This window comes from Micromesistius poutassou (genome assembly GCF_964030765.1).
Source record: "Micromesistius poutassou genome assembly, chromosome: 3".
In the NCBI taxonomy this organism is placed as follows: Eukaryota; Metazoa; Chordata; class Actinopteri; order Gadiformes; family Gadidae; genus Micromesistius; species Micromesistius poutassou.
Window position 1 is genome coordinate 15,658,754 of NC_140273.1, and position 25,100 is coordinate 15,683,853.

General features: G+C 45.2%; 4 protein-coding genes across 8 annotated transcripts; 1 reads left to right on the forward strand and 3 right to left on the reverse strand.

Moving 5' to 3' along the window:
* The first annotated feature begins 206 nt into the window (after positions 1 to 206).
* Positions 207 to 7,683, forward strand: LOC311340401 (uncharacterized protein). Of its 3 annotated transcripts, none has more exons than XR_014633258.1 (14): positions 207 to 235; positions 773 to 884; positions 974 to 1,091; positions 1,196 to 1,289; positions 1,454 to 1,604; positions 1,741 to 1,855; positions 3,404 to 3,529; positions 3,836 to 3,898; positions 4,092 to 4,214; positions 4,837 to 4,992; positions 5,332 to 5,385; positions 5,658 to 5,872; positions 6,825 to 7,420; positions 7,576 to 7,683. XR_014633258.1 is itself a non-coding variant. In XM_084465307.1 (14 exons), exons 2-14 carry the CDS (start codon positions 785 to 787, stop codon positions 7,090 to 7,092), a joined length of 1,503 nt encoding a protein of 500 aa, XP_084321433.1. In that variant the 5' UTR covers positions 207 to 235; positions 773 to 784; the 3' UTR covers positions 7,093 to 7,559. The 3 variants fall into 3 exon arrangements, 2 of the variants coding, with proteins under 2 accessions (XP_084321433.1, XP_084321432.1); XM_084465307.1 differs by lacking the exon at positions 7,576 to 7,683 and having other exon boundaries at positions 6,825 to 6,904; positions 6,985 to 7,559; XM_084465306.1 differs by lacking the exon at positions 7,576 to 7,683 and having other exon boundaries at positions 6,825 to 7,559.
* Positions 7,684 to 9,748: 2,065 nt separating this feature from the next.
* smcr8b (Smith-Magenis syndrome chromosome region, candidate 8b) lies at positions 9,749 to 15,611 on the reverse strand. 2 transcript variants are annotated; one of them, XM_084465305.1, is made up of 7 exons: positions 15,413 to 15,611; positions 14,826 to 15,296; positions 14,147 to 14,577; positions 13,074 to 13,837; positions 12,143 to 12,637; positions 11,470 to 11,968; positions 9,749 to 11,218 (listed from the first exon to the last, which is right to left on the reverse strand). In XM_084465305.1, exons 2-7 carry the CDS (start codon positions 15,003 to 15,005, stop codon positions 10,777 to 10,779), a joined length of 2,811 nt encoding a protein of 936 aa, XP_084321431.1. In that variant the 5' UTR covers positions 15,006 to 15,296; positions 15,413 to 15,611; the 3' UTR covers positions 9,749 to 10,776. The 2 variants fall into 2 exon arrangements, with proteins under 2 accessions (XP_084321431.1, XP_084321430.1); XM_084465304.1 differs by having other exon boundaries at positions 14,826 to 15,611.
* Positions 15,612 to 16,342: 731 nt separating this feature from the next.
* On the reverse strand, positions 16,343 to 21,568 carry mief2 (mitochondrial elongation factor 2). Of its 2 annotated transcripts, none has more exons than XM_084465149.1 (8): positions 21,445 to 21,568; positions 20,515 to 20,675; positions 20,138 to 20,297; positions 19,958 to 20,046; positions 19,685 to 19,861; positions 19,258 to 19,421; positions 18,369 to 18,521; positions 16,343 to 18,113 (listed from the first exon to the last, which is right to left on the reverse strand). In XM_084465149.1, the coding sequence occupies exons 2-8, from the start codon at positions 20,650 to 20,652 to the stop codon at positions 17,600 to 17,602; spliced, it is 1,395 nt and encodes a 464-aa protein (XP_084321275.1). In that variant the 5' UTR covers positions 20,653 to 20,675; positions 21,445 to 21,568; the 3' UTR covers positions 16,343 to 17,599. The 2 variants fall into 2 exon arrangements, with proteins under 2 accessions (XP_084321275.1, XP_084321276.1); XM_084465150.1 differs by having other exon boundaries at positions 21,440 to 21,558.
* A 1,096-nt stretch (positions 21,569 to 22,664) lies between these two features.
* Positions 22,665 to 25,097, reverse strand: alkbh5 (alkB homolog 5, RNA demethylase). Its single transcript, XM_084465299.1, has 4 exons — positions 23,876 to 25,097; positions 23,693 to 23,773; positions 23,476 to 23,595; positions 22,665 to 23,328 (listed from the first exon to the last, which is right to left on the reverse strand). Exons 1-4 carry the CDS (start codon positions 24,595 to 24,597, stop codon positions 23,163 to 23,165), a joined length of 1,089 nt encoding a protein of 362 aa, XP_084321425.1. The 5' UTR covers positions 24,598 to 25,097; the 3' UTR covers positions 22,665 to 23,162.
* Between the last annotated feature and the right edge of the window lie 3 nt (positions 25,098 to 25,100).

Sequence of the window (25,100 nt, forward strand, 5' to 3'; positions counted from 1 at the left end):
ACACTGTATTGACTTGACATACAACAAATAAAAGCTGTATTTTTTTGGTAATCTACTTCGCTTATTCCGATACTTCAAATAACCATGTAGGTGACAAAAAGTATATGAATAAATGTTGCAGACGGACTAAGAAATGACCCTGGCAATGCTCTAACTCTAGGCTCATGCGGAAATATACGTCATTTCCGTATAGTTCACCCGCGAGGAACAAATTTGCGCACTGTTTACATCGAAGGTAAGACTAAAGACGTATTTATCCGTGTTAATGGCCCACCAAAAATACACGGCTATTATGCCTACGCTTATATTTATGTGTTCAAAACCACCACATTTGTTGTCATGAATTGAAGATTTTCACTTTGTCACTACTGCTCACTCTTTATCCTTACACAACCAGTTACATTCCACTGATTCCAGGCAGCAAGGCCCTACCGCAAGTAATGTTACAATTTGAAACAAAGTTACTGCCTAATGGAAACAGTCGACCAAAACTTGGAACAGAACATGTCGGTGTTGACAATACAATGGCCTTACATTGTTTCATTCCATTAAACATTTATTGAATTAAGAGAATTCTTCGAAAACACTTTTTGAAAATGGAAATCAAAGGGAGTGGCTAGAAGTCAGTCGAACCATGTTGTCTCGTCATTAACAAATCTGATATGAAATCAGTTTTGTCTCACAAGATGCCCTTCTGATAACAATCGTGTGCTTACTAGCGGAAGCTGTTTAATGTTCTAATTTATATTATTTTAACCCTCTAACGGCACAGATATATTTCACCATGGACGAGGTGATAATTATCCTCAGTGAAGACGAGGACTTGTGTTATGATGCCGCACTCAACGACTCCTCCGTCCTCTTTGTGGAAGAGAAGGAAAACGGTGAGGGATTGTCGTCTGAAGTGTGGACATGTGTAGTAGTATTGAACCACAGTCTTCATTTGTATGTGTATTATTGTGTGCCTTTTTAGTTGTGCCAGAAATACCATTGTCTGCCCAGGCTTTGGAAGAAGACCTAGTAGTCACCTTCTCCAAACGGGCTGAAGTGTTGCCTCATGCACGCCATGATTGTCCCTTATATCCCTTTACGTGAGTAGACCCCGAAATGAACCATAACTTGTTTTTCACATTCAACACTCCTCAGGCTTTTCAAATGCAGGATCCTATTTGTGTCATTGTCTTTCCAACTTCAGGCGTGCAGAATATGTGAAGAGCGCCCCAATCGCCAGCAACCACCAATTCTGTGAACAGTGTTTCTGTTATGTTTGTGACAAACTAGCATCGCTGGTATGTTGCACACTGTTTGATAGCTACACCACCTTAACACTAAATAAGCACTTGAATTTTAGTCATTGTATTCCTTTCAGTGAGCACTGTGGTTAACAACATTTTGTCAAAAGGCTACGCTCTTTTTGGACACTCGTGATTTTCACTGTCTTTTTGCATTTCAGTGTCCTTTGTGGTGTGTCAATGAAGAGTGTCACTGTAACAGTCATCAGAGGAGTGTAACCTGGAGCAGCCTCCGAAACTCTGCAGATCTGGGACATTTACTTGCATTTGACTTCTCATTGTCAGATGTGGACAGTCAACTGCAGCTTGCTGGTAACTGCTGGGCTTCCTCTTGTCTTGAACCATAATAAAATAACATCTTCTGCATGGGTTCATTCAATGTGCATTTGATATTGTACGCACTATCCCTAGTTCTACCAGTTCAATGTGCAGTGTTTTTGTGTTTTAGAAAGGCTACTGGGGACCTTCAGAAAGGAGCTTCAAGTAGAGTTCTCCTGTTTCATCCGGGGAAAGATGATTTCTGATGACAAGCTTCAATCTCTCCAGCATCGTCTGGTTTATGAGTAAGTGTTGGGACTCTGCTCTGGGTTGACTTTGAGGCTTTAAAATAGACAAATGTACTTTTGTGGGCGGATAGCCTACGCCGTGGAGGTCAAACCTGTAGACATTGAAGTGTTTTGTTATCAAATTGGCTGTATAACTTCATTCATAACGTCATTCTGTACAGAGAAACTCTTTACAGGGAAAGGCTCATCTATTTAGTTACAAGAGTAAAAAAAAAAAACACATACGCAAGTTACAATAAATAATAATAAATTTGTAATACAAAATATAAATAAGCATCTACCCGATTGCCGCTGAGGGGGTTATCGTTTTTTTTTTTCAAACATGTTTATTCTTTACAGTGTAGACAGTTACAACACAGCATGCACTAACAGCACGCGCACACAGACAGAACAATCGCACAAAGCACATCCACCCCCCACCCCCCCTCCCCACATCAAAAGAATCACAGCAGTTTCCGAGATGGAAATAGTATATAAGTATCTAAATGTATGACACATTCCGCATCCATATACATGTATGAAGCAATAGAATACTAACATTATGCATGAGCAAGCCTTTACACAATAATGAATAGACATAAAATATGAATAGATAAATGATGAAAACAATAAATAAATAATAATAAAATAAAAAGGGCACAGCCACAATAACGATCAAATCTGACCATCAGTTCCTCCATCACTTTGTATATTTTCTTTTTCCAGGAAATTATAGAAAAACTTTCCAGATACTCCAAAACCTATCTATCCTGTTTTTTGTGAAATAACTTATCTTTTCCAGTGCCAGAAAGGAAGTCACTCCATTTAACCATTCAGAAACGCCACAGACAGGTACGTGCCTCCAAAAGGCACATACCAATTAAAGGTTTTTTATCATTAGACATCAGAAAATTGACAGGGTAAACATTTAGGATACAAAGCTTAGGATCAGTAGGCATCACCTTGCCAATAATACGACCAACAATGTTCAGTACCTCTCTCCAGAAGTGTGCAACCTGTGGACCGCTCCACATACAATGAAACAGGGACCCTTTCTGGTGACTACATTTAAAGCATGTGTCGGGAATATTGGGGTTAAAGTGGTGCAGCTTGGCAGGAGTCTACTGTCTACTCAGCCATTTATATTGTATAGAATGTGTGTTTACAGATGGGGTTTTTACCAAAGAGCAGGCTTTTGACCATTCTTCCTCTGATAAATTTTCTACTAAATCCATATTCCATGCCCGTAAAATATTATTTGAAGACTCATTAGATCCGTTAACAAACAGATTGCAAAGCACAGACACCTGTCCCCTAGCTCTTAAATATTTTAAAGTGATGTCTTCTAAAATGGACAAGGGGGGAGTGCCAGGCTATTACACTGCTTAGATAGAACATAATTTCTGCTTTGGAGATATTTAAAAAAAATGTTTTGTAGGAATACCATATTTGGATTTAAGATTTTCAAATGACATATATTCCTTTCCGTTGTACAAATCAGATATTTTAGCTAGACCTTTGGAGGACCAAAGTTTAAAACCCGTTTGTTTTTTTACTTGTCTGCAGTTACACACCAGTGTACGAGTGTGTGTCATCTTTCCTGAACAAAGCAGAGGAACAGGAAGGAAAAGTTGCTGCAATCATGTGCCTGGGGGCCGCCAAGGACTTTACTCTCCACTACCAACCTTCAGGGTAAACACACTCAAAAGACACACACACGCCGAAAGCCTTTGGGTACAAACCAAATGTCCTGGCGACCTGTATGCATCATTGAGCAATTAATAACCTCTACCTGGTTATTAATGATATCAATGTAAATATAACTAAATGGGGTTGGATCAAAGCTTCTGGTAAATGCTCAATCTGCACTTAGGCTCCCTTACAGTATAGAAGAAAAATAAAGAACTGCGTATGGCTGTAGTGTCGCTTCTGAGCAGTGAGTAAAAGAGTCTTGACGTGTTTGTTGTGGTTGTTGTCGTCGTTCTCTTTTCCGTACAGGACTGTGTTGCCAACGTGTCCTAAAGCTAACGCCGTGGATGCCAAAAGAATACTCTTACAAAGGTAAAAAGGCACACTCCCATTTCCACCACACATACCCAGATTTTAACTTGAGCAAAATGCCCCCCCAGCAGCTCATTAGACGTGTGTATGTAATAAAAAATAAAAGTTGCTTTGACTAAATGTCCCGATTTTAAGTTTTTTATCTACTTCAAAGTGCTCTTCTTACTGAATGGTATTCTCTTCTTGTTTTCAGAGTGATAGATTCTGTGCAGCGGCTCATGGTGATGTCTGATTTACCATCTGCTTTCATCCACAAGCTGCGGTGCTTTTACCAGGGCCTGAATTTGCACATAACCTTAAGAAACACAAGGAACAGGTGTGTGTGTGTGTGCTTTGGTTTTTTGTGTCTGTTTAAAGGTCCTATGTGTGAAATTCCTTCTCATTACTGGCTCCTTTGGCCGGTAAGTGAATTGCAGCCTGCTCAAAGTCACGCAGTTAGAAAACTGGAGCGTGAACCAGATCAATAACAATCATAAAGTAATGTTAGTTTAAATTATGAATAAATCTTGTACAAAATAAACAGTAATTGAAGAACAGATTGTTTTGACATTAACCACACTTATTCATAATTTCCTTTCTTTTGTCCTGCAAAATAAATAAAATATAATAGAAATCTGCACATAGGCTGTTCTATGCAATGGACAGAATCAGGCAAGGTTGAATTCAACCAGTTTATATAGTAGCAAATTAAAGTGATCTAGACTGCATGACAAATCACGTCCCGTTTAATCATGTCGTTTTACAGTGGCGATAAAGGTTTGGTTATTGAATCCTATCTCTTAAACTCTGGGGTTTAAGAGACGCATGTTTGATTGTAGTTTGTTTGACAATGATATAAAGTAATGTGCTGGTTGTGGTAAGCTAATATTTACTGTGTGTGTGTGTGTGTGTGTGTGTGTGTGTGTGTGCGTGTGCGTGCGCGTGCGCTCTCCCCTCAGCCTGTGTGTGCGCCCGTGGGACGACGTGCTGCTCGTGTCGGTCCTCAAGGGGCAGAACGTGACGGGGATCCGCAAGGAACGCAGCAAGAAGGACATCCTGCTGGAACAGACCTCGGTGGTCCTGATGAGGGCCGAGCTGCTACAGGCTCAACGCAGGTGCACGCATGCACGCTTTAACAATTTATTTAAGTCCACATAAAAGACAATTAATACAGGGACAGGGAATAGTTAAAGTGCAGTATAGTACATTGACAAAATCATGTGTAAGTGGCATGGGTCTTCATTATACACGCATATGTACTAAATGGTATAGGTAGCAGCATCTCCGCCATGATGGCAGAGATGGCACTGTTCTTTGCTGGCTGTTTATCCCCCTTTTTGGGCATCCCAAGATGTTGCAGTCCTCTCACACCTAACCTACGGGCATGTCCCAGACTACCGAATATGAACACACACGCACACGCACACACACATAACCCTGTTGTGTTCTGACAGGTACCGGGAGCTGTGCCGCTATCTTGCGGTGGTCCAAACTGATGACCCCAAGCTGTGAGTGATGCTGCCGTCTGACAGTGAATTCTAACATGTCAATCTATTTTTATATTTAGATAGTATTGACGTCACACCTCATCAGATTTTAGATTTGTATTGGACAGATGCACCGTTCAGCTATGTCTAACGCAGCCTACCATAACAATTGTATGTAAATATATGTTCAATTACACCAGTAATAAGCACCCCCGCGCTACCTCACCTGATCACTTAGTGCACTCGCATCGATTCTGCTCTACTCAAACTCCTCCAAAATGAACTCCACCCAGGTTCAAGGAGTTGCGGGATCTGGTCCCCCTGTTCATGTGCATGGCGGGGGACTTCAGCGCGGCTCTGTCCGAGGTGGCCAGTCCCGCCCCCCGCCTCTCCCCAGCTCTCTTCTGCCTCTACCTCCGCATCTTCGACACGGCCACGGCCCCCAGGGTCCACATCAGCCCCCAGACACAGTTTGACCTCCCGGGGGCCGAGTGGGGACCCATTCAAGGTAAGACACACACAGGGGTAACATTATATCACATTTGTTATTTAGTGGACGCTTTATCCACAGTAGGCCTGGGCGATATGGCTGAAATTACCATGGTAATTTTCATTACTAGGAATTACCATGCTGGATTTAAACACTTCTGTTTAACACTATTTTAATATGACCATCCATTGTTCTTCATTGATAATAATAATGTTTTTCATTGTTGATACAACAATGAAAAACACTCAAATATTGTAAATAAGTATGGAACCGTGTTTGTGTAACAAACCCAGCTGCTAGATTCGGTGGTCCAGTCTCTTATCGATATATATTGAACATGTTTTATATTGATATTGATCAAAAGTCTATCACGATGCGATAATTTATTGTTTTATTGCCCAGGCCTAACCCACAGTCATGTTCACCAGGAGCAGGGAGGGTTCTAATAGGAATAACATTACATTACATAACATTTATTCAGCAGACGCATTTGTCCAAATTGATTTACAGAAAGTGCAATGAAGATATGACGTGCATACAAATTCAGTAAATAAGCAAAGCAACAATACAATACAATAACCTTTATTTTCACTTGAGAGACACTGAGGTTTCCCTCATTTACAGTGACGACGAGCAGACACAATAAACACAATTACAAGGATAACATATAAAAAATATTTTTATTAACAACTGCTTTAAAGTGCTACAATTATAATACATTTCACTTATGCTCTCGGTATACAAAGATACTTGATGATATTCATGATATTAAGAAAAGTCAAACAAAACATCAATAAGTTAAATTTAAACATTTTAAAAGCATTTAAAGAAAACATTTCCCAACGGATCAGGGATCGAACATCGTGCTTTTTTATCAGGCGAGCCAGAACACCCCGGTCCCTCGCCACTGTACAGTGAGGCTCAACCGATGCTCTGTTAGAAAGGTGTTCACTCTACCTCTTCTCCCCAGGGGCCGTGCCCCTGAAGCGCGTGGAGCTGGTCAAGTTTGCTCTGAGGGTTCAGAGCTGTTGTGCCGCAGTAAACGCAGATGTAAGTACGCAGGGCGGTTACTCCATCCCCGTTCGGTTTGGCGAGGGTTTTTTGACCGAAGTTCCTCGTGTCTTTTTCAGTCTCAATGCTGGTCCCATCTGCTCACCATCGTCAACAACCCCCGGGATTCACCCTCGTCTCTGCCCGAACCCAGCCCTGAATACCTAAATGTTTGTATGCCGCCGTAACCTAGCAATTGTAAGTGCTTGGCACTTGTTCTATGAACATCCTTACTGTAGCGACAGCGATATATATTGTTTTCTCTTTCTCCTGACAAATGTACTTATTGTAAGACGCTTTGGATAAAAGCGTGGGCTTTATGTATACGTAAATGTAACGTAACAAACTTCTTCTTTGGTATTTCAAACTGTGGCAGCTTTTTGTGAAGGCTTTCATATGACGCTTACTGTTCCTTCAAATTGCTGTCCGTAGGACGCAAAGACGGTTTGCCAGGTGGTACTGAATCAAGGGGTAGGACTATGGACCAACATACAGATTCCCAAATTCTTTCTAGAAGTAAGTGCATGTTAATACACACGCAGCAGATTGTATCCGATAACGCAAAAAATCTCATCATTTCATGCAGTGAGATTGACCGTCCATTGTGGCATGCAGGTTTTTGTGAATCCTGTGTCTATAACTGCGTATTGTTTTGCTGTTGTTATTTACAGGTGTACCCAGACCGCGCGCTGTTGCTATTGGTTATTGAGGCTCTAGTGCTACGCATTTTGAGTGGCCCCCTGAGTCCATCGGTTCCCAGAGTCATCCAGAGCTTCAAGGTAGCATCCTTTTCCTCCCTTCGTCCATACATTTCTCTCAGCACTCTCAGCACATTCCCCTGTAATCTACAAAGCATGGTGGCATGATGCCACCACTTTAAAAAGACATGCTGGACACGTAAGCAATATGTGGGTGAGGGGCAAAGTTAATATACGTTGATTCATGATTTTAGATATACCAGTCAGAGAGCAACACACAGGGCAGTTAAGAGGAAAGAGCAGGAGTACATTACATACCGGGGATGAACAAAAATACCTCAAAGAAAACAATAAAATATACAGTTTAGACATACAAATACATACGTGGCCAGATTGGGAGACTGTGTAAATAGGCTGAGCTGTTTTTAGTTCCTAGTGTTTTTTATTGAAACCATACCAGTCTACTACCAGTATGGCTTTAACTGTCATCAGGGACATTCATGCATACATCCAGAGAAAAAAAAAGCATGTATAAAAAGTTTGAAGAAAAGGGCTTTCTAAATGGGAATGGCCCCGCTGTGCTGTCTGCTAGGGTAACTCCTGGGTGCTGCAGTGGCTGCTTCAGAACCTCTCAATGTCATCAGAGGAATTCCACTTCTTCAGGCAGCAATTCGAACAGGAGCTGGGCATCACAGGTGGGTGCCTGACAACCACACACACCCACCGCTCCTACGACGTCTACAAAAATAGGCTGCACACAATGGTTTATACCTCATGGACACTAATTTCTATGTTTGTTCTGTTGTAGTAAAATTAAATCCACTACATCATGGGTTATTTGCCATAATTCATCGTCTTTTGTGTTTCCAAGACCTCACATATGTATTGCTAGTCTACAGCGACTCACATAGGAATAAATTAAAGGTTAAAGGAGTCCTATTATGCTTTTCCATTTTTTCCATCTCCTCTTTCCATTGTACCAGTGTTTATTTTCTTATCTTTTAGCGCTGCCAGCAGCTACCGTTTGTCCATAGTTGTTGTTTTTTAATGCTTTGCATGTTTTTCTACCTGTGGAGAAAAATTCTGGCCCTTTTACAACAATGTACTATCCCGGTCAAATAAACGAATACATTCAATTAAGTAAAAAAAAATTAAATGTGCCTTACGGTTTTCTATTCTATTAACGGCAGATTTTTTTTCCCACAGAAAATGTTAAATTCGCTGCATGTAAATAAAGCTAGAATAGAAGAGTTTGGTTCCTGGATAGTATTACAACCTGCACCTTCCTAGGCCTTACTTCCAATGCCGTGTTCCTCAGCCCATAAAATACACTAGAAGATTACGATCATTATAGTTCAGTCGTTCCTTGACATCTTAAGGTTGTGGTCAAAGGTGTGGGTGATAAATGAAGATAGTGAAGTGTTTTTTTACTTCCCTGTTCCACTGTAAACGTCTCAATATGCAGTAAATGTCTCCGCTCTCCCGTTGGAACCCTGCTCTCCGCCGCGCCCCTCCTCCTCCACAGAGCCTTGGGATCAGTAAGTAACATGTTGTTACTACGTCTGCGCACTATGGAAACCGGGGGTGGATGATTTATCCTTTAGTGTTTTAATTTGCATCATTAACAATGTTGATTTTTGTTTTTTTGTTTGATGAACATCCAAATCAGCCTTGCTTTCCTCCCAATCCTATTTGTTATCATGCAAGTTTAGCTGATGTTTTAATCTAAAGTGACAAGTTATTTTCTTAAGATCCATGTCATAATTTAGCAGTTAAGAGTACTTGTCAAAGGAGTATGCCTACAGATAAACCGTGGCCCCCCCACTGCCCATCCTGGGCCTCAGGGGTGCTTGCAGCTGACTGGAAATTGATTTGTCTTCACTTGTCTTTCATGTCTTCTCCTGTTCTGATGCGGCCTGTTCAGCACATACTGTGAGTCACTTTACCAATCAACTGACCTAGTTGTATCCTTGTATGGATCGTGTTGCCAGTGTGTCATGTCATTGGTTAGGTTATGCATTGCTAACAATGACTTTTTTCTTTTTGAGCAGGCAGTCCGGTCACTGTCAAACCGTGTCCCAAAGGTGCAGTCCCAGCCTCGATGGTACCTGTAAGCAAATCTAATCTGGCACCTCGGCATACACATTACTTATTAACAACACATAGGAACAAACAATAACAGTATCCTTCACCAGATTTTGCATGAATTTATATTTTCTTTATAAAGCATTCAAATAATTTCACAGTTGGGTTCTGGCTGGGTCTTGCTGTAGAAGGGTTTGAGTTGCTATGTGCGGTTCACAGGCCAGAGTAGATGTGCCCTTCACTGACCCGAGCCGTGTCTATTTCCCCTCCCCAAGACCTGATCACCTGTGGTGAAACAATGGATCGTGAGCTACCCTCTCAAGTACCAGTGGGTGAGTGTACAGTTGCCTTGTGGATCTGCCTGTAGTACATAAGCAGTTCTGTTGAAATCAACTGTCTGTACTGTGGATCCGTAGGTGGTGTCTACCGCGTCACTGTGTCCTTCACAGCCTTCTGGAACCCCTTGAATGCTCTCGTATCCTCCCACTGAGCATATCCGTGCTCTACCATTGCGGACACTCCCTACAACACTGGACTGCAGATGTGAACTCTGGTACAGGAGAACGTTTTCCCGGCATGGATCAATGCTAGGAACACGGCCAACATGGACTCCAGGATGTGACCACATCTTCAGAAGAGTTGTGTGGCTGATTTGATTTGCCTGGGTGGTGTTTTGAAGTGTATTCATAGTTTTGTTTTCAAGTTTAACTTCTCAACGGTATGGAGGCGTCTCTCATTGTCTTTTTTTTTTCGAAAGCCGCCATGTTGGTGGTTATGTTCAAACCAATGCTGTGTTGCACCTGAGCTGTGATATATTTAACTTTTCTTATGGCTGCTTATGAAAGGTAATGGAGCATCATGGGTAAAAAAAAAAATACATATCTAAGGAGCTTTTTATACTGCAGAATAAAATGTGAAATTTAGTTTATATGAGGAATATTTGTTGCATCCCTTTCATGTTTTTTTGTTTTTTTAAACGAGTCTGCTTTCTCATTGTCTACGGGGAGGGCGCTATCCTACAACGACGCCTAGTAAAATGGGTCTATTAAGAAGTCTTATCAAAAAACATTGCACATTTGAAATACAGGACTATGTCGCAGCCATATGTTTGTGGAGCTGAGTCGGTCTGTAAGACACATTCAGGACCGGCGGGCCACGCCCTGCATGGTACTGTTTGATCAGATCCGACAGGAAACGCATCACTCTCAGATCGTCCTCACTGCTGCAGAACCCGCGCTCCAGAAGCAGGGCTTCTCCGTCGACGACGAAGTCCCCATCCCCGTCGCGACGAAAGACGGGATGAAACGTGAACAGCAGCGCCTGATTGGCCAGGGCCGTCAAGCAGCTTTCCAGGTGCAGCAGATATGTCCTGCCCCTGCATATGCCGGAGTGACGGTTAGCTATTTGGCCAATCAGAGAGCCCGAGTAGGCGGGGCAACGCAGCGTCCTCTGGTCCAGGTCCAGCAGGGCCAGGTAGCGGCTGTATCGAGCCAGAGAGTGGAGAACTGCCAATGACGCGGCAGAGGAAGTTCTGTTCACAAGGGAATACACAGAAAGGAAGACGATCAATTAAGTGCTTTTACGCAGGTGTAGATCAGTTGGCTGTGCCCCTCAACGAGTCAAAATGTTTCTCCACCGTTAAGGAAATGCACTCACCGGCATAATCGGGCGATGCTAAATATTTTATGTACTCCTGTCAAGCTTGTAGGGTAGTTACCTGATGCATCGTGTCGGGTAACTACACATACACACACAAAAATGAAGAAGTGGTTGGTGGATTACCTGTGTAGGCCAATGAGCCTCCAGGCGAGCAGGTCAGTCAGTTGAAGGGGCTTGGCTAAGAACGGCAGCACATTGGTCCTATCTGGACCGGGCGCAGGCAGGAACAGGGCGAGCGCCGAAACCAACTTCCTCACACGACTCTCGTCTCCTCCGATCACAATCAATGGCCGGCCACTGAGCAGACAGAACACTGCATGCTGGGAAAACGAGTTCTGTTGGATGAATCTTAGGGCCCGGAGGCCAGCCTTTCTCTTTCTCTCCTGGTCGAGGGGGTGGTTGACGTTTGGAGTGTGGGTCTGGGTGGGAGATTTGGAGGAGCCGGTGGATTCGGACGCCTCGTCCACGCTCGACGTCCTGGTCGGCGTGTACGGCGGGGGCCACGCGCCGCCCAGCGGCAGGTTGAAGGCAAACTTCACGTGGAGGTCCGCCGCCGCCGTCCCGCTCTCACCTCTGAGACAGGACGGCGATTTGGAGGGAACGGCCACTGCTTTTTCCTCGACTGCAATAACAATGACACGACAGAGCATTTGGCCAAGGTTAACGACGGCTTTCCATTAACAGAACCATATTCTCGTAAAAGCATTTATAATGGAAAGTGTAGCTTTTCCCACAAGGGAACAACAGCTATGCGTCGTAAAATTCCAAGAAACGGTTCAAAACATTGCCCCCTTACCTTGATGCATGGCTGTGATCTCCGGCGTGATGTCCTCATGGGCCGTCCCTCTCCCTGCACTCCGGCCTGGCCCCGTCTCTCCCTCGACTCCGGAGGCCTCTCCTCTGTTGAGTGAATCCCCCTCGATTCGCAGGGACAAATACCTCCCTTTGTCCCTGACGCCCCGCCTCGGTTCCTTGCGCTCGTCCCGCAGGATCGTGACCTGCTCCATGAAATCCCTGAAACAGTTCGCCCCCTCGCCTCCGCCTCCGCCTTCTCCCTGGACCGGCGGCTCTGGCTCGGGGTCCAGACTGCAGTACGGCGTCTGCTGGTCTTCCGGGTCTTCCTCCGTGATGGCCTGCAGGTCCTCGGGGTTGATGATGGAGTCGGTGGTGCTGAGGACCTCTATGCTGTCCTCGCTGTTGCCGCGCACGGCGTACGCGCGCACGCGCTGGCTACACGCCACATCTGGCGGCGCGTGTCTGAAGCAGAGGTCGGTCTTCACGAATGCTGCTTCTGAGATTCAAAAGGGAAGGTGTAAAGCAGGGTTTAAAGGCGTGTTATTTGAGAATGTCGTGATCGTAATATCCCTCGAGATGGTTGAAATTAAGCGTTTTATTTTATAAATGGTGTCAGCGACTTTAAATGTGACATGATACCACCAGGCGTGAGTGTGATTAGCCGTTACAAGCTATTTTTAAAAATCTGCCTCTTCCGACATCACAACTAGAGGGCGTGTCCAGCAAGATGTACGACGGATAGATGAGCAACGTTTGCTACAATCCACTGGGTAGGCTGATAGACTGATCCGTCCAGCACACATCCAGGTGGACACGCCCACTTGTGACGTCAGAAGAGTGCAGATTTTCAAAACGGCTTGAAACGGCTAATCACACTCACACCTGGTGGCATAACACGTCACCTTTAAAAGCCATTGCCAGGGTCAACGTACCTCCGTGGTCCTCCCCCGTGACGGCACGTTGGGTCCGGTACGACCGCTCCGTTCCGAGCACCTCGATGCTCTCGCCGCTGCTCACGCTGCCCGCCATCTCCGCCACGCCCCTCTCCTCCGCGGCTCCGGGGGGGGTTCCCCTCCCCTCCGTCTCCGTCTGACGCCCGATGGGGACCTCCTCCGTGCAGGAGAAGAATCTCTCCAGACTCGGCCACTGCCCTTTCTCCTCCTCCTCCTCCTCCTCCCCCTCCTCCTCCAGCTGGCCCTCGTCTGGATTCCAGAGCTCAAACAGGAAGTTGGTCAGCGGAAGCCTCCTAGAGAGGTCGCGCGTCAAGCGGGCGTCGTGCAGCGCGCTCCGGTCGCCGCGGAGACGGCGCTCCGTGTCGGCCAGCTGGCCCACGGTGACGGACACAAAGTAGGCGTCGCTGAGCTCTTCCAGGGTCTTCAGCCGGCGCTCGTGCCTGCTGGCGCCGGAGGTGGAGGGGGGGCCGGGGGGATAGGCCGCCGCCGCCTCCGCCGCCGCCGCAGCGGGGGGCAACGGCACGAAGGGATCGGCGAGGCTGTCGGCCGGGTCGTAGGGCAGGAAGCCGGGCTGCTTCAGCTTCCTGTTGGGGTAGGCCGTCACCTGTCGCAGGAGATCCCGGTAGTTGAGGATGGAGTGCTCCAGGGCTTCGAGCTCAGCGTCCGTCTCGCCGACGCGGGGGGGCTCCTCCTCGGCGGCGTTCGGGAGCTCCGCGCCCTGCTGCAGAGTCAACCGCGTGTACCTGTAAGGAAATGTTAAACACGCCGATGAGGAAGAGTGAACATGACACACTTTAAGGCGGTTTTATCCAAACATCTCACAGTGACTTCAGTGACAGAAAGTAACAGGTCTAGGGCGTTCTACAGAGAGCTACAGGTACATTGAGCGGTCAAACCCAGTCACTTTTGTGCTGGGAAGGGGAAGGTACTTCGCCCATCACCACCACGAGACCATCCTTCCCCCCCCCCCCCCCGGCAGAACACAATTCACAAAGCCAAGACGAGGACTACAACTCTCTCCCCGTCTCCCGTCTCCCCGTCTCCCATCTCACTCCAGCTCTTGCAGCTTCCTCTGCAGCTCGGCGGCGAAGGCGCGCCGGTTGCCCGTCTTCAGGCTGTCCGAGGCCCGCGTGAAGCAGGCCGACAGCTCGCCGAAGCGCTCCATCAGCTTGCCCTGGTCCGACGACACGTAGGCCATGCAGAAGGGCCGCACGAAGCCCCGCGCCTCCAGGTCGTACAGGGTCATGTGCTGGACGTAGGCGAAGGCGCCGTGGGCCGAGTCGCCCATCACCACCCGGGAGTCCTCCGTGAAGTTGATGCGCGGGCCGGGGTACGCCGAGGGGTTGGCGGTGGCGGGCGCGGGGGCGGTGGGGAACGCCGCCTGGTAGTCCACCGACATGATGCGCACGGAGAAGTGGTTGAGGTCGAAGGAGCCCAGGACCCGGGGGTCGTCCGGGATGGTCATCACCGGCTGGGGGCCCACCTTGGGGGGGGGGGGTGGGGGGAGTAGGCGCGCAGGCACACGCACAGCAGAAACACACACGTAAACGAGATGGATAGATCATCTTTAAAGAGATGCACGCACACACACACACACACACACACACACACACACACACACACACACACACACACACACACACACACACACACACACACACACACACACACACACACACACACACACATAAAAATGGAGATAGTCATCCTAACGCACACACAAACACACACCTGCTCTGAGAATTCAGCCACGAGTATGAAGTCCCTGTGGAACTGGGCTGCGGTGGACCAGGGGTTGGAGGGGGCCTCCAGAGGGACAGACAGCTCGTTTGGCATTGTGTCCTGGTGGTGGGTGGCCTCCACGAAGCCCTCCCCACCTCTGAAGACTAACAGGTCGGGGGAACCGATCATCGTTGATGATCGTGATCAGGATGATGATGAAGACGGTCTGGGGCTAAGGTTCAACCCATGGAGATCTTGTACCGGACGGTCTGAAAACCTACGATGTTCGTTCAGAAAAACGGATCTCAAATTGAAATACAGTTGACAATGACATGCCACGAAAAGTAGACACAGCGAGGATCACTGGGTGGTTGTAGTCTTGCATCGTTTAAGATCAGGAGATCTTGTGGTTGAGCTTGCTCTTGAGCTCTCCAGTGACGGACCTCAATGAGTCAGCTTTTGCACCCGCTCCATTAAAGCCTGGCGAAAGGGGATTTCATGTACAGTTAAACAACATCCGTGGACCGACGTTAACTTTCCACATCCATTGAAGAAATAAAAACATGTGATTCAATTGAAGGCATAGTCACAACAACCTGTTAGTTGAGAGGGGAAAAAGCGAATTGCGATCATACACAAACGTCCAAGAGGCGCTCGGTATAAAGGTTTGTTCATAAAAAGGAGAAGCGAAAGTTTCCTTCAGGCAGTCAAGCCGATCACAAGGTTAAACGTGGTCCCGGAGATGCCTTCCTCTTTTTTTTTCCCCATATCTGATTCGCAGAACAAACGTCGGTTCCTTCATGGGCTGTCAATCTGAAACATTAATCACAAGCGAGCAGCCCAGCCTACACTACATCCATATTTAGCCTTGTGACAGCTGACGGTCTGCGGGTTGGTACACTTCTCTTTAGCGGGCTTCTTGCGAAAACAGACGCTCTGTTTGCGAATTAGGTCTTAGGCATGATTACATCAACTCGGGAGAAAAATAACTGCGAATAGATTCCTTGGAAAAGTTATCCACGGAAATACTCACTGTGGAAAAACAATCCACTTTAAAGTGTAGGCGCCGAGACGACCTGTGCAGTCCGTCTTTAGGCACATGATGCCTCGCTGCAATTCCTTTCCCATCAGCGCCCCCATCGCAGTACTATGAAGCCTCCTGATCTCTACCGTTCACAACCGCACATGAAAACTTGAGTGGCCTCGTTCACAATAACGTCCGCAGTGATTCCAGTGTGGATGCATATCTTATGAATTGAACATCCAAACACAATCCCGATTATTCGTCTGACAAAGTTGTTCTGGTTGATGAAATACGTTTTTGGCTTACCGATATAATAATTACCAATGTCCTGCGAAAAATAACAATTAAAATAGGATTACTTAAAAATAATTATTTCATAAAAATAAGGTTGTTTTATTTTTGTCTCAACAACAACCTATGAAATGAGCAATGCAACTGATGCTCAATGCCTTGAAATTAGATGGTATCTTGGTGGTGACTTTTACAAGAAAAATAACCTAAATAAGTGCAATAACTTTATTTTTCTCATTCAAATAGCGGAAGTATAACCTTCTCCAACTCACCATCTACACAATTCAAAATATGCACTCGTACTGAATTAGCAAGCAGCCGTATGAAATTGCAACAACTCGCGCCCCCAAAAGACAAATGTGCTAAAAATAAAATAAAACATATATTGCACTATATTTCACCTCCAGTCATAATAGGTAACATCAGATAAATATAATCAGGATTTGTTTCAATGAAATGAATGAACTGCTTATACAGGAGGCCGTAGCTGCCATTTGGCGTTTTCTTTTCTTTTCCATATGAAATCACGGCATAGGCAAATAAGATTCTGTGACCTACCGTCCACCTAGACAGCCCATATATACAGACTTGGCATTGAACTTTGCGTGAAGTCCTGCAACCTTGTTCTGCTAGCGCTGAACATTGCATTAAACCTCACCCTGCTCGCACTAAACATAGCCTTAAACCTTAATCTGCTGGCCCTGGAACATTGTTCTATTAGCACTGCACTTAGCCTAAACCCTTGTTCTTCTAGCACTGAACTTGGCCTGAAGCCTTGTTCTAGTAGCACTGAACATAGCCTAAAACTTTGTTTTTCTAGCATTGACCATAGGCTGAAGCCTTGTTCGGCCAGCACTGGACATATAGCCTGTAACCTTGATAATAGTAGCACTGAACATACCTTGAAACCATGTTGTACCATTCGTTCAGAAGTATAATGATTGGCACATAAATGACTTTCATCATGTTGTACATAAAGGAGTCACTATTACACACTTGACTCATTGTAGAGGTTGCAAAGTGTTTGTTTGAAAGCAAATAGTTTCTTAAGTGCCCCACTGGCCATTACATTCCATAGCATTTGCTATACGTCTTTCAGATGTACCAGTTGTATTTCGCACAAACACTTTCACCTTTACCCCAGTCATTGGAGAAGTTTGAATCAGGCTAACATGTTTCCAACAAGTATGAAGTGTCCTTTTCTCTTGTGATATTGTTGGGAGCTTGAAGGTGAACTTGTGACACTTTTCATTTTTCAATCCCATTGTGTAGGTTTAGGGTCTTGTGATTGCTATAGGGGGTGGAAAACACCAGTGCAACGGTCAAATCTTCAGTCTACAATACCTTGATTGAACACGGTCATTTTAAAAAAGTCGATCTTTCAGCACATTTTTCTGACTGCAGTTGTCATATTGAGTTCAGATCTTTTACAATGTGTGAAAAATGTGCATGTTTCCCCTGCAGAAGGCTATATGAGCAGTATTTCAGGCTCAGACATAGCACAGTAGAGCATGAAGCCCATCTGGTCAACCTGGTCTTCTGACAGGCTGCCCAGCAGATTGACCACAGGCTTGAAGTAACTGTGCAGCGCGCCTTGCTCCAGATAACCAATCAGCTCTGTGATGCACTGCTGAAATCGCATTTCTAGGCAGCCCTCCGACCAATCGCTCTCATGGACGCTGAGGTGGAGGATGAGATTGGCCAATGGGGCGGAGGGCATCGGCCTGAGGGCGGGGTTTAGCTTGCACACGGCCTTGAGGGTCTTGAGGACGTTCCTGCGACAGCCGCTGTCCGACTCGTCCAGCTGAGCCAGTCGCTGGGTCTCCCACGGGTAGAGGGAGAGGTGCCAGGCGTTGACCCAGGGAGAGGTGAGCTCTGGCTGGGCAGTCAGGACCACGTCTTCCTCCCTCAGGACCGGTAGCATGGAGATGAAGAGAGGAGGACTACCGCTGCCTCTTCCTCCTCCCTCTGGATCCTCAGGCCTGGAGAACCCAATGCAATGTTAAGGTTATAAACAGACATTTCGTCGACAGATCAACATGGGAATTTGAAGAAGCTAATCATGTTGCTTTGCTGCAGTTACTTCAGAATGGGCCTAGACACTTTTGTAAATGTAAAAGGGAGGATTCTGACTTTCTGAGTATCATACATATTCTTTCAAAGCTAAGATGGCAAACTGTCACTAATTTGAAAACGATTTAATAGAACCTGTAGGTTGAGAACACACACAGACCCACCGTATCTCAAGGCTGAGTTCTGGTCCTCCCAGCACAGGTCTGACCAGGCAGTCCAAATGGCTGCTGATGGACGGCCAGTTCATGGTTTCCATAACGGTCTTACTTAACATGTTCACCAGAGCTTCTGAGGACAGGTAGCCCCCAACCAGGAACCTATCAAAGACCACAAGACATACACACACACACACACACACCAGTATAAACACATGCCGTTTTTCAAAATGCATACATCCAGTATGTCATCTCTTCATTCAATACTCTGTCTTCAGCTGTTTTTGGTCTAGACAACTGGCTTGTACTGGCTCCATCTCCTTATGTTGATATGACTGAGGTACCAGCCAGTACTGCTGTCTGAGATCTTTTACTGAGATAAAGACTGAAGATAAAGAAGTCTTTTGACTTACTGAGAACTGGAAACTGAATGGACAGAAAGACTTCTTCTTTTCTATCATAACACATTCTTTACTATCCTACCCTACTTTGCACAGACTCTGCACTGAATAAGCACAGCTTTTCTACACACGATAGCCCTTCACAAAAAACAATAGAACCATTACCTACACTATTTACTAGATATATTAGAACTGGAAATAAAATGAATATAGTACGGATATGGTGACAAGACACTTTCTTCAGATTGTTGTCATCGTATGATCGTAATATAACCTCGTTGTCGTTTATATTTTTTTAATAAATGCAGAATGAGTAGATTGTGAAAACTAAGAAAACTGTATTAGCCTCGATACAACTAAAAACAAGGACCTTTATCTACCTGCAAAAAACACAATAGAAATGACCTCTGAACCTATTGTTGTTAACCTATTTAACATTGTTGAGTTCTATACTGATGAACATGAAGGGCGTACACTGCGTCGTCAACAGTGTGTACCTGTCCCAGTAGCTCCGCCCGCGGGGGAAGTACTCCAGGTTGACACGTCGGACCATCCAGTGCAGCGGATGGGTCAGGAGGGTCTCCTCTCCGGGGATGAGACGCCACAGTGACCCCTCAAGTTGGAGAGGCACCAGCAGGCACGCGTGGTCTGCCCTCACCACCTACACATAGACAACGTTATCATCCACAAAGTAGAAACTTTGTTTCACAGCATATATAAAAATATCATGGTTGCCAAATAATTTCGAACGTGTAATGATTACATGAACTTATAATATTCGACGGATTCACATGATTCGGGATGCAACGCATTGGGATAGGGTAGAATTGTCAGGATTTTTCATAATTTTGTCAGAACTCCTATGAATACGTCGGCTCTCTCCCTGTGCATTCAGAGGGTGTTTGTGTCAGACTCTGAGCTAACCTCCAGGTCGTCCAGCAGGGAGCCTCCCAGGCTCATCTCCCCCAGAGGCATGTCAGGGTGGCGGGTGTGGAGGAAGCCCTGGACCTCCGTGCAGATGTCCAGAGCCAGGGACTGAACCCTGCGCACCTCCACTGGACTCAGCTGTGCTCGCGTGTAGTAGAACTGCAGCAGGCGCTCCTACGCAAACACAAACACACATTATGGTATGGTTCACTTCAATTGTATGGTTACCACAAACAAACATTTTAACAATAAAACTGCCCAAAAATGTACCTGTAGAGTGACGGCACATAACTGGAGTTTCTTGGGTTTGACATCAGACTTCGGCTGAATATCCAAACTAGATTTCTCGCAAAGATCAGCTGTTAAGGAAAGAGACATAAGATCAGCATGGGAAGCTTCTGCAGCTTATTTAAGTATGTTCCGCCCGCTGGCTGTTTGTGTATCCGGTACCTCGCTGCTGTTTGGCTGCCTTGGCAACCTCTTTCAAAACAACTCCTTCTAGGCTCTTCCCGATGAGCGTAGGGGAAGCAGAGGCTAGCTCTTCCCAGCTTTCCACCATCTTCTGCTCCACCTTCTCATCCTCTGCAGCACGGCCAGCACGTTCAATCAGCTAAACAAGGTCAAATGTCAACAATCTGACACATGGGTAAACAAGCTACTGCTTACATGCACTATATGCAAGCATATACTATATTGCATATACACAAAGAGGGATTCAGTATAAAGGAACCAGGCATATCAGTCTAACATTCAAGAAAAGTGAATTTAGATGTTATCATCTAATGTATGAAACCACCCTGACTAATGTATGAAACCCGCACACTCACCCGTTTGACTACAAGCGTAGCGATTCCCAACAGCGCAGCACCGCCGACTCCTAAAACTAATCGGGCGTTAGTTAGCAAGAAGTCGATCACGACAGCAATGCCCTCTTCTCCTCTCCTTCTGCCGCTACGAAAGTCCATCACTACGTCCGACAGTGGTAAACCTACGGAGGGTGAATGGAAATTGATGACAGACACACAATACATTTAAAGAAATAATCTATAGTGTGCCATCTTCCCTTTACATTGTGTTTATTTACATATAAAGAAAACAGGCAAATGGGGAACTATGTGTATCTCATTCCACCCTGGTTCAGTTGAAAGGCCCGTACAAGACCATCTGACATTGGAAAAGGCGCTATCCCGGGCCTTCCAAATGACTCTATATATAGATGCTTGCGAGTGGCACGTTTCCCTGTTTAAATATATAACACCCTCCAATAGCTTCGACAGAATGACTTCGTCAGTCCTTGGAGAAACTGTCAAGAACACACAGCACATAGCAGACTTGAAGTGAGCAGCAAACAGGACATTTGACATAATTAACCTACACGGAAGGCGAATGAAAACTAAAAGTGGTCAGATGGTTGTTAATAATCCATCTACCACTGCGATGTCTCCTATTTTTAGATCGTTGTTTAAACTTCAGTGCGCACGCCCAATTGTTGTTAGCTGTGTTGCATGAATGACAACCACTGTTATCAACATTACAAGAATATTGGATCCGAGATAATGCAACGGTTGTGAGCGGCCAACCTAGCTGTACATGTCAATAATGGCTGCGTTATACAAAGATTGAGGCAAGAATCAAAACAATAGCTGTTAGCTAGGCTACATATGTTTTAGGTAACTTTACACAACGTTAGCGTTAGTTTATTTTGTTCGTGTATTTGTCGTTCGCTATCACTTCCTGCCTACATTGAAGCACCTTACCACCAAAAAGGAGGGACTCCTATTCCTTGGCCCAAATCATTAGAATGCCTGCATTTATACCAGTTTATGATCTGGATGAACAGATATATAGTAAGCTAAGCTAGCTATCGAGTATATCGAGCAGTAGCAGCCATGCTGGACCAATAGGAAAGAGGTTGACCTCTGACGTCTCATTGGCCTCAGAGTACAGCTTTACATATCGAGGAATCGAATCAATTTAAAAAGCAACAGACATTCATTTTGTTAGACATTCTTTGCTCTATTTTTTTTGTTAGATATTCTTTATTTAAAAAACGGCAAAAATATTTGAGTGCTATTATATGTTCATTAAGTATTACAAAATAAATAGTATGACGTATTATACTCATATTTGGAACTTTACTTTTATTTTACTTTCTGCATATTTCCTTCTTTATATTTTGTCTGTACATTTTGAAGTTACTTTCTTGGTCAAGTATAAGTAGACAAATAGTTATATATAATTATGTTAATTTGAAAAACACACGGAAATATATGCAAAACCTCAAAAATGTATTGTATTTTATGACCAAGGGAGATCAGACGAGCTGAATTGCAGGCCTTGATTGAAAAGGATGTGGTTTACCAACCTAACTCAGAACTGTGCATAAAGGTCACCTTTTATTAATGAGTGTCAGACAATGCTTCTTTTTACATTGGCTGTGCCTACCTTGTTATATTGCCTAACCGCAACCTGGAACATGACAATGTCCCGATGGAAAGAAAATATATTACATTATGGACTCAATTTTCTTCTTTCCATACCCAAGAGAAACTATTGACACACCATGTCACATTCCACTTGGAGCTTGAGGAAGTGTTGACATCAACCTCCATGAGGGAACCTTCTGACAGTCCTGATAAAACATAGCAGTGTGCAGAAACTGTTACGATATTAAGCCTGCCTACAATACAAAAATATCAAATTCAGTGTATTGTTAAACTACCCGGGACATAAATAAATCTAGGCTTAACTGTGTTTGATCTATTCCCATGTCTTCCACACAATGAGGCATATTATTTAACCTCGTAATTTCCTTAGGACATGAACATGTCATATGGGTGAATCAAGACTGCTTCCTTACCAGCTTTATTTGACTGTCTGCCATATTATGTTTGATATATGAATGTGTGAAACTGTGGTAAAGGGAGATTACCCTCGAGACCAGAAATGAATTGAGACAACGCTGCAGGGTGTGGATCAGACCTGTATATGTGAAAAAAGTAAAGGTTTCTCTCCGCACAAAGGTTCTTCCAATCAAAGTCTTTACAAACATTTTTTTGTACAATATAACAAGATTGAATACACTTCAAGTTATGCTTTGTAGATGTTCATATATATATATATATATATATATATATATATATATATTTGTATATATTTTCCCCTTCAACTTACGTTAGCTTTTAAGGTCTGTACAACTTGGTTACAAAAAATACATGCCATTTTGATTCCTATGAACATAGAAACAAGATTTATTTTATTACGGAATATTTAACAGTAGAAGAACCGCGCATGACAGTAGCGTATTTGAGTTTCTACTGTGTATAGCAAAGATGCTGACTTAATTTGCCAAAAGAAACAACCAAACTGATTTGAACTTTTTGACGAGTTTGCCCTTCAGAATAAAATAGTCGCATTCACGTTATAAATTCAGTTATAGAAACAAGGGCTGTTGTATGCGGTGTGTCTGTCGAGCCTAATGGCGCCTCATCTTGACTTTGCGTCTCTCTGAACTGTCTTTGTGTTTATCATACTCCTGCCCACGCCTCCAGTAGTTCTCTGAGCTGCTGCTGCTATGGCGACGGTGATGAGAGTGGGAGGGGCGTTGGTTCTCCTCCTTATCCATCTCCAGAACCCTTGGCCTGGTGGACAAAGTACCAAAGCAATGCTATGTTTATTAACCGTCACAATTGAAGAAAAACGTCTTCAATTATGTTTCTGGTGACCAAACTGGAAATACCATCTCAAATTGTGAATGTGGAAGACCGTGTGAACGTGACGGGCTGTACCTGTGAGCTGCGTCCGGGTCTGCTCTGCGTCGGGAGCGCTTGGCCTTCAGGACGGGTCTTTCGGGGGGCAGGGAGCTCAGGGGGCTGTCGACATCCAGACGAGGCGCGTCAGGTCGGGTCCTGAGAAAAGCGGCACACACACAGATTGGTCTTTGAGAGGCGCCGAGAGCAAGAGCCGGAGCAAGTCCTGATCCGACAGGATGAGCAGTCTACTCACTTCCTCAGGATGATGACAGCACGCCTTTCCTTGATGTCCTGCGGTCGGATGCAGTGGGTTATGTCATCAGCAGCGTAGCCGCTGTAGGGGAAAAGAGGGATTTAAAGTCATCTCATGGTTTCTAAAAAAAAAAGAAAGAAAGCCATAGTAGAGAAGACACAGTTAGCATGCTGTTTTACCAACCTGAGGACTGTGACACTTCCTCTCCTCACCGGCAGGACCAGCACAGGCTCTGACACCCGGATGGGTTTGAACTGGAACCGGCAGCCGAAGCTAAGGGCACTATCACTGAAGAAGGACACAGACACTATGGGCCTGGCAAAGATGTGCAGGGGGTCAACGTGTGACACAATACAACCTCCCGGCTGGTAGTCATTGATTACCGCACTGTTCACATAGCCCTCTGGAATGATCCCGTCAGACACCAGACGCTTGATGACCAGCTCGTCCACCCAAGCTGGGATGTCGTCCACCTCCCCTTTCCGGTACAGCCGTTCCTGGCCAGGTCCACGTTTCTCCAGCTGGGCACCATACGTGTATCCCTCTCCAAAGAAGTACTTGTTTCGGAGAGGTGCCCGGTCTACAGTGTGTTCCCGGTATTGTCCAGCCTCCCCGATGGCCACCACTTCGTCTATTTTATCTTCGATTAGGGCACATTCCTCCAATGAAAATAAGCCCTTCTGTACGATGCCACTCTTAACACGCCGAGCCTCTTGCTCGCGGCTCTCCCCGGTGTCCTCGCTGTGCTCAACAACCTCGTCCTCGTCAGACTCTCGGAACTTGCGCTTTCGAACCTTTCCGCTGCCATTTGTTCCGTCCACGTTTTTGTCTTTATACGTCTCCTCCCTGTGCGGGGTCATGGACTTGAGCTTGTCCCTCAGGTCAGAGAATCCAGTGGCTGCCATTCTGTATTGGTAAGCGTCTTATGTTGCTTGCAAACAGACAGTTTATGGACGCTTCATTTCAGCCCTTTAACCCGACCTTATTCAACGCAACGTAGCTGTATGTCGAATGGACATTAGCTGAGATAGCACACGAATATAAGCACACTGCGTCGCATAATTACTTGACTTAATAGTTCGCGCGAAAAGAGCAGTTTGCGCACTAAATATATCTGTATTGCATGCTATTCTCCTAGTATAAATTATGTCTATCACATAAGACCAAGACTAATGTTTGCTAGCGGAGCTGTTTTGGCTAGTTGTTACGCTAGCCTGGCTTGATCTCACTGCTAGTGACTGGTAGCACTAATAAACTACGCAGCATTTCACATGACGAATTTGGTATCCAAACCTTTGTTGTGTCTCGACGCTGATTCATGCCAAAGTAACGGAAGAGGAAAGCATTCCTGCAAGACAGTTCGTTTTTGGTGTCATGACTCGTCTCCAAGAGGGCTGAAAATAAACTC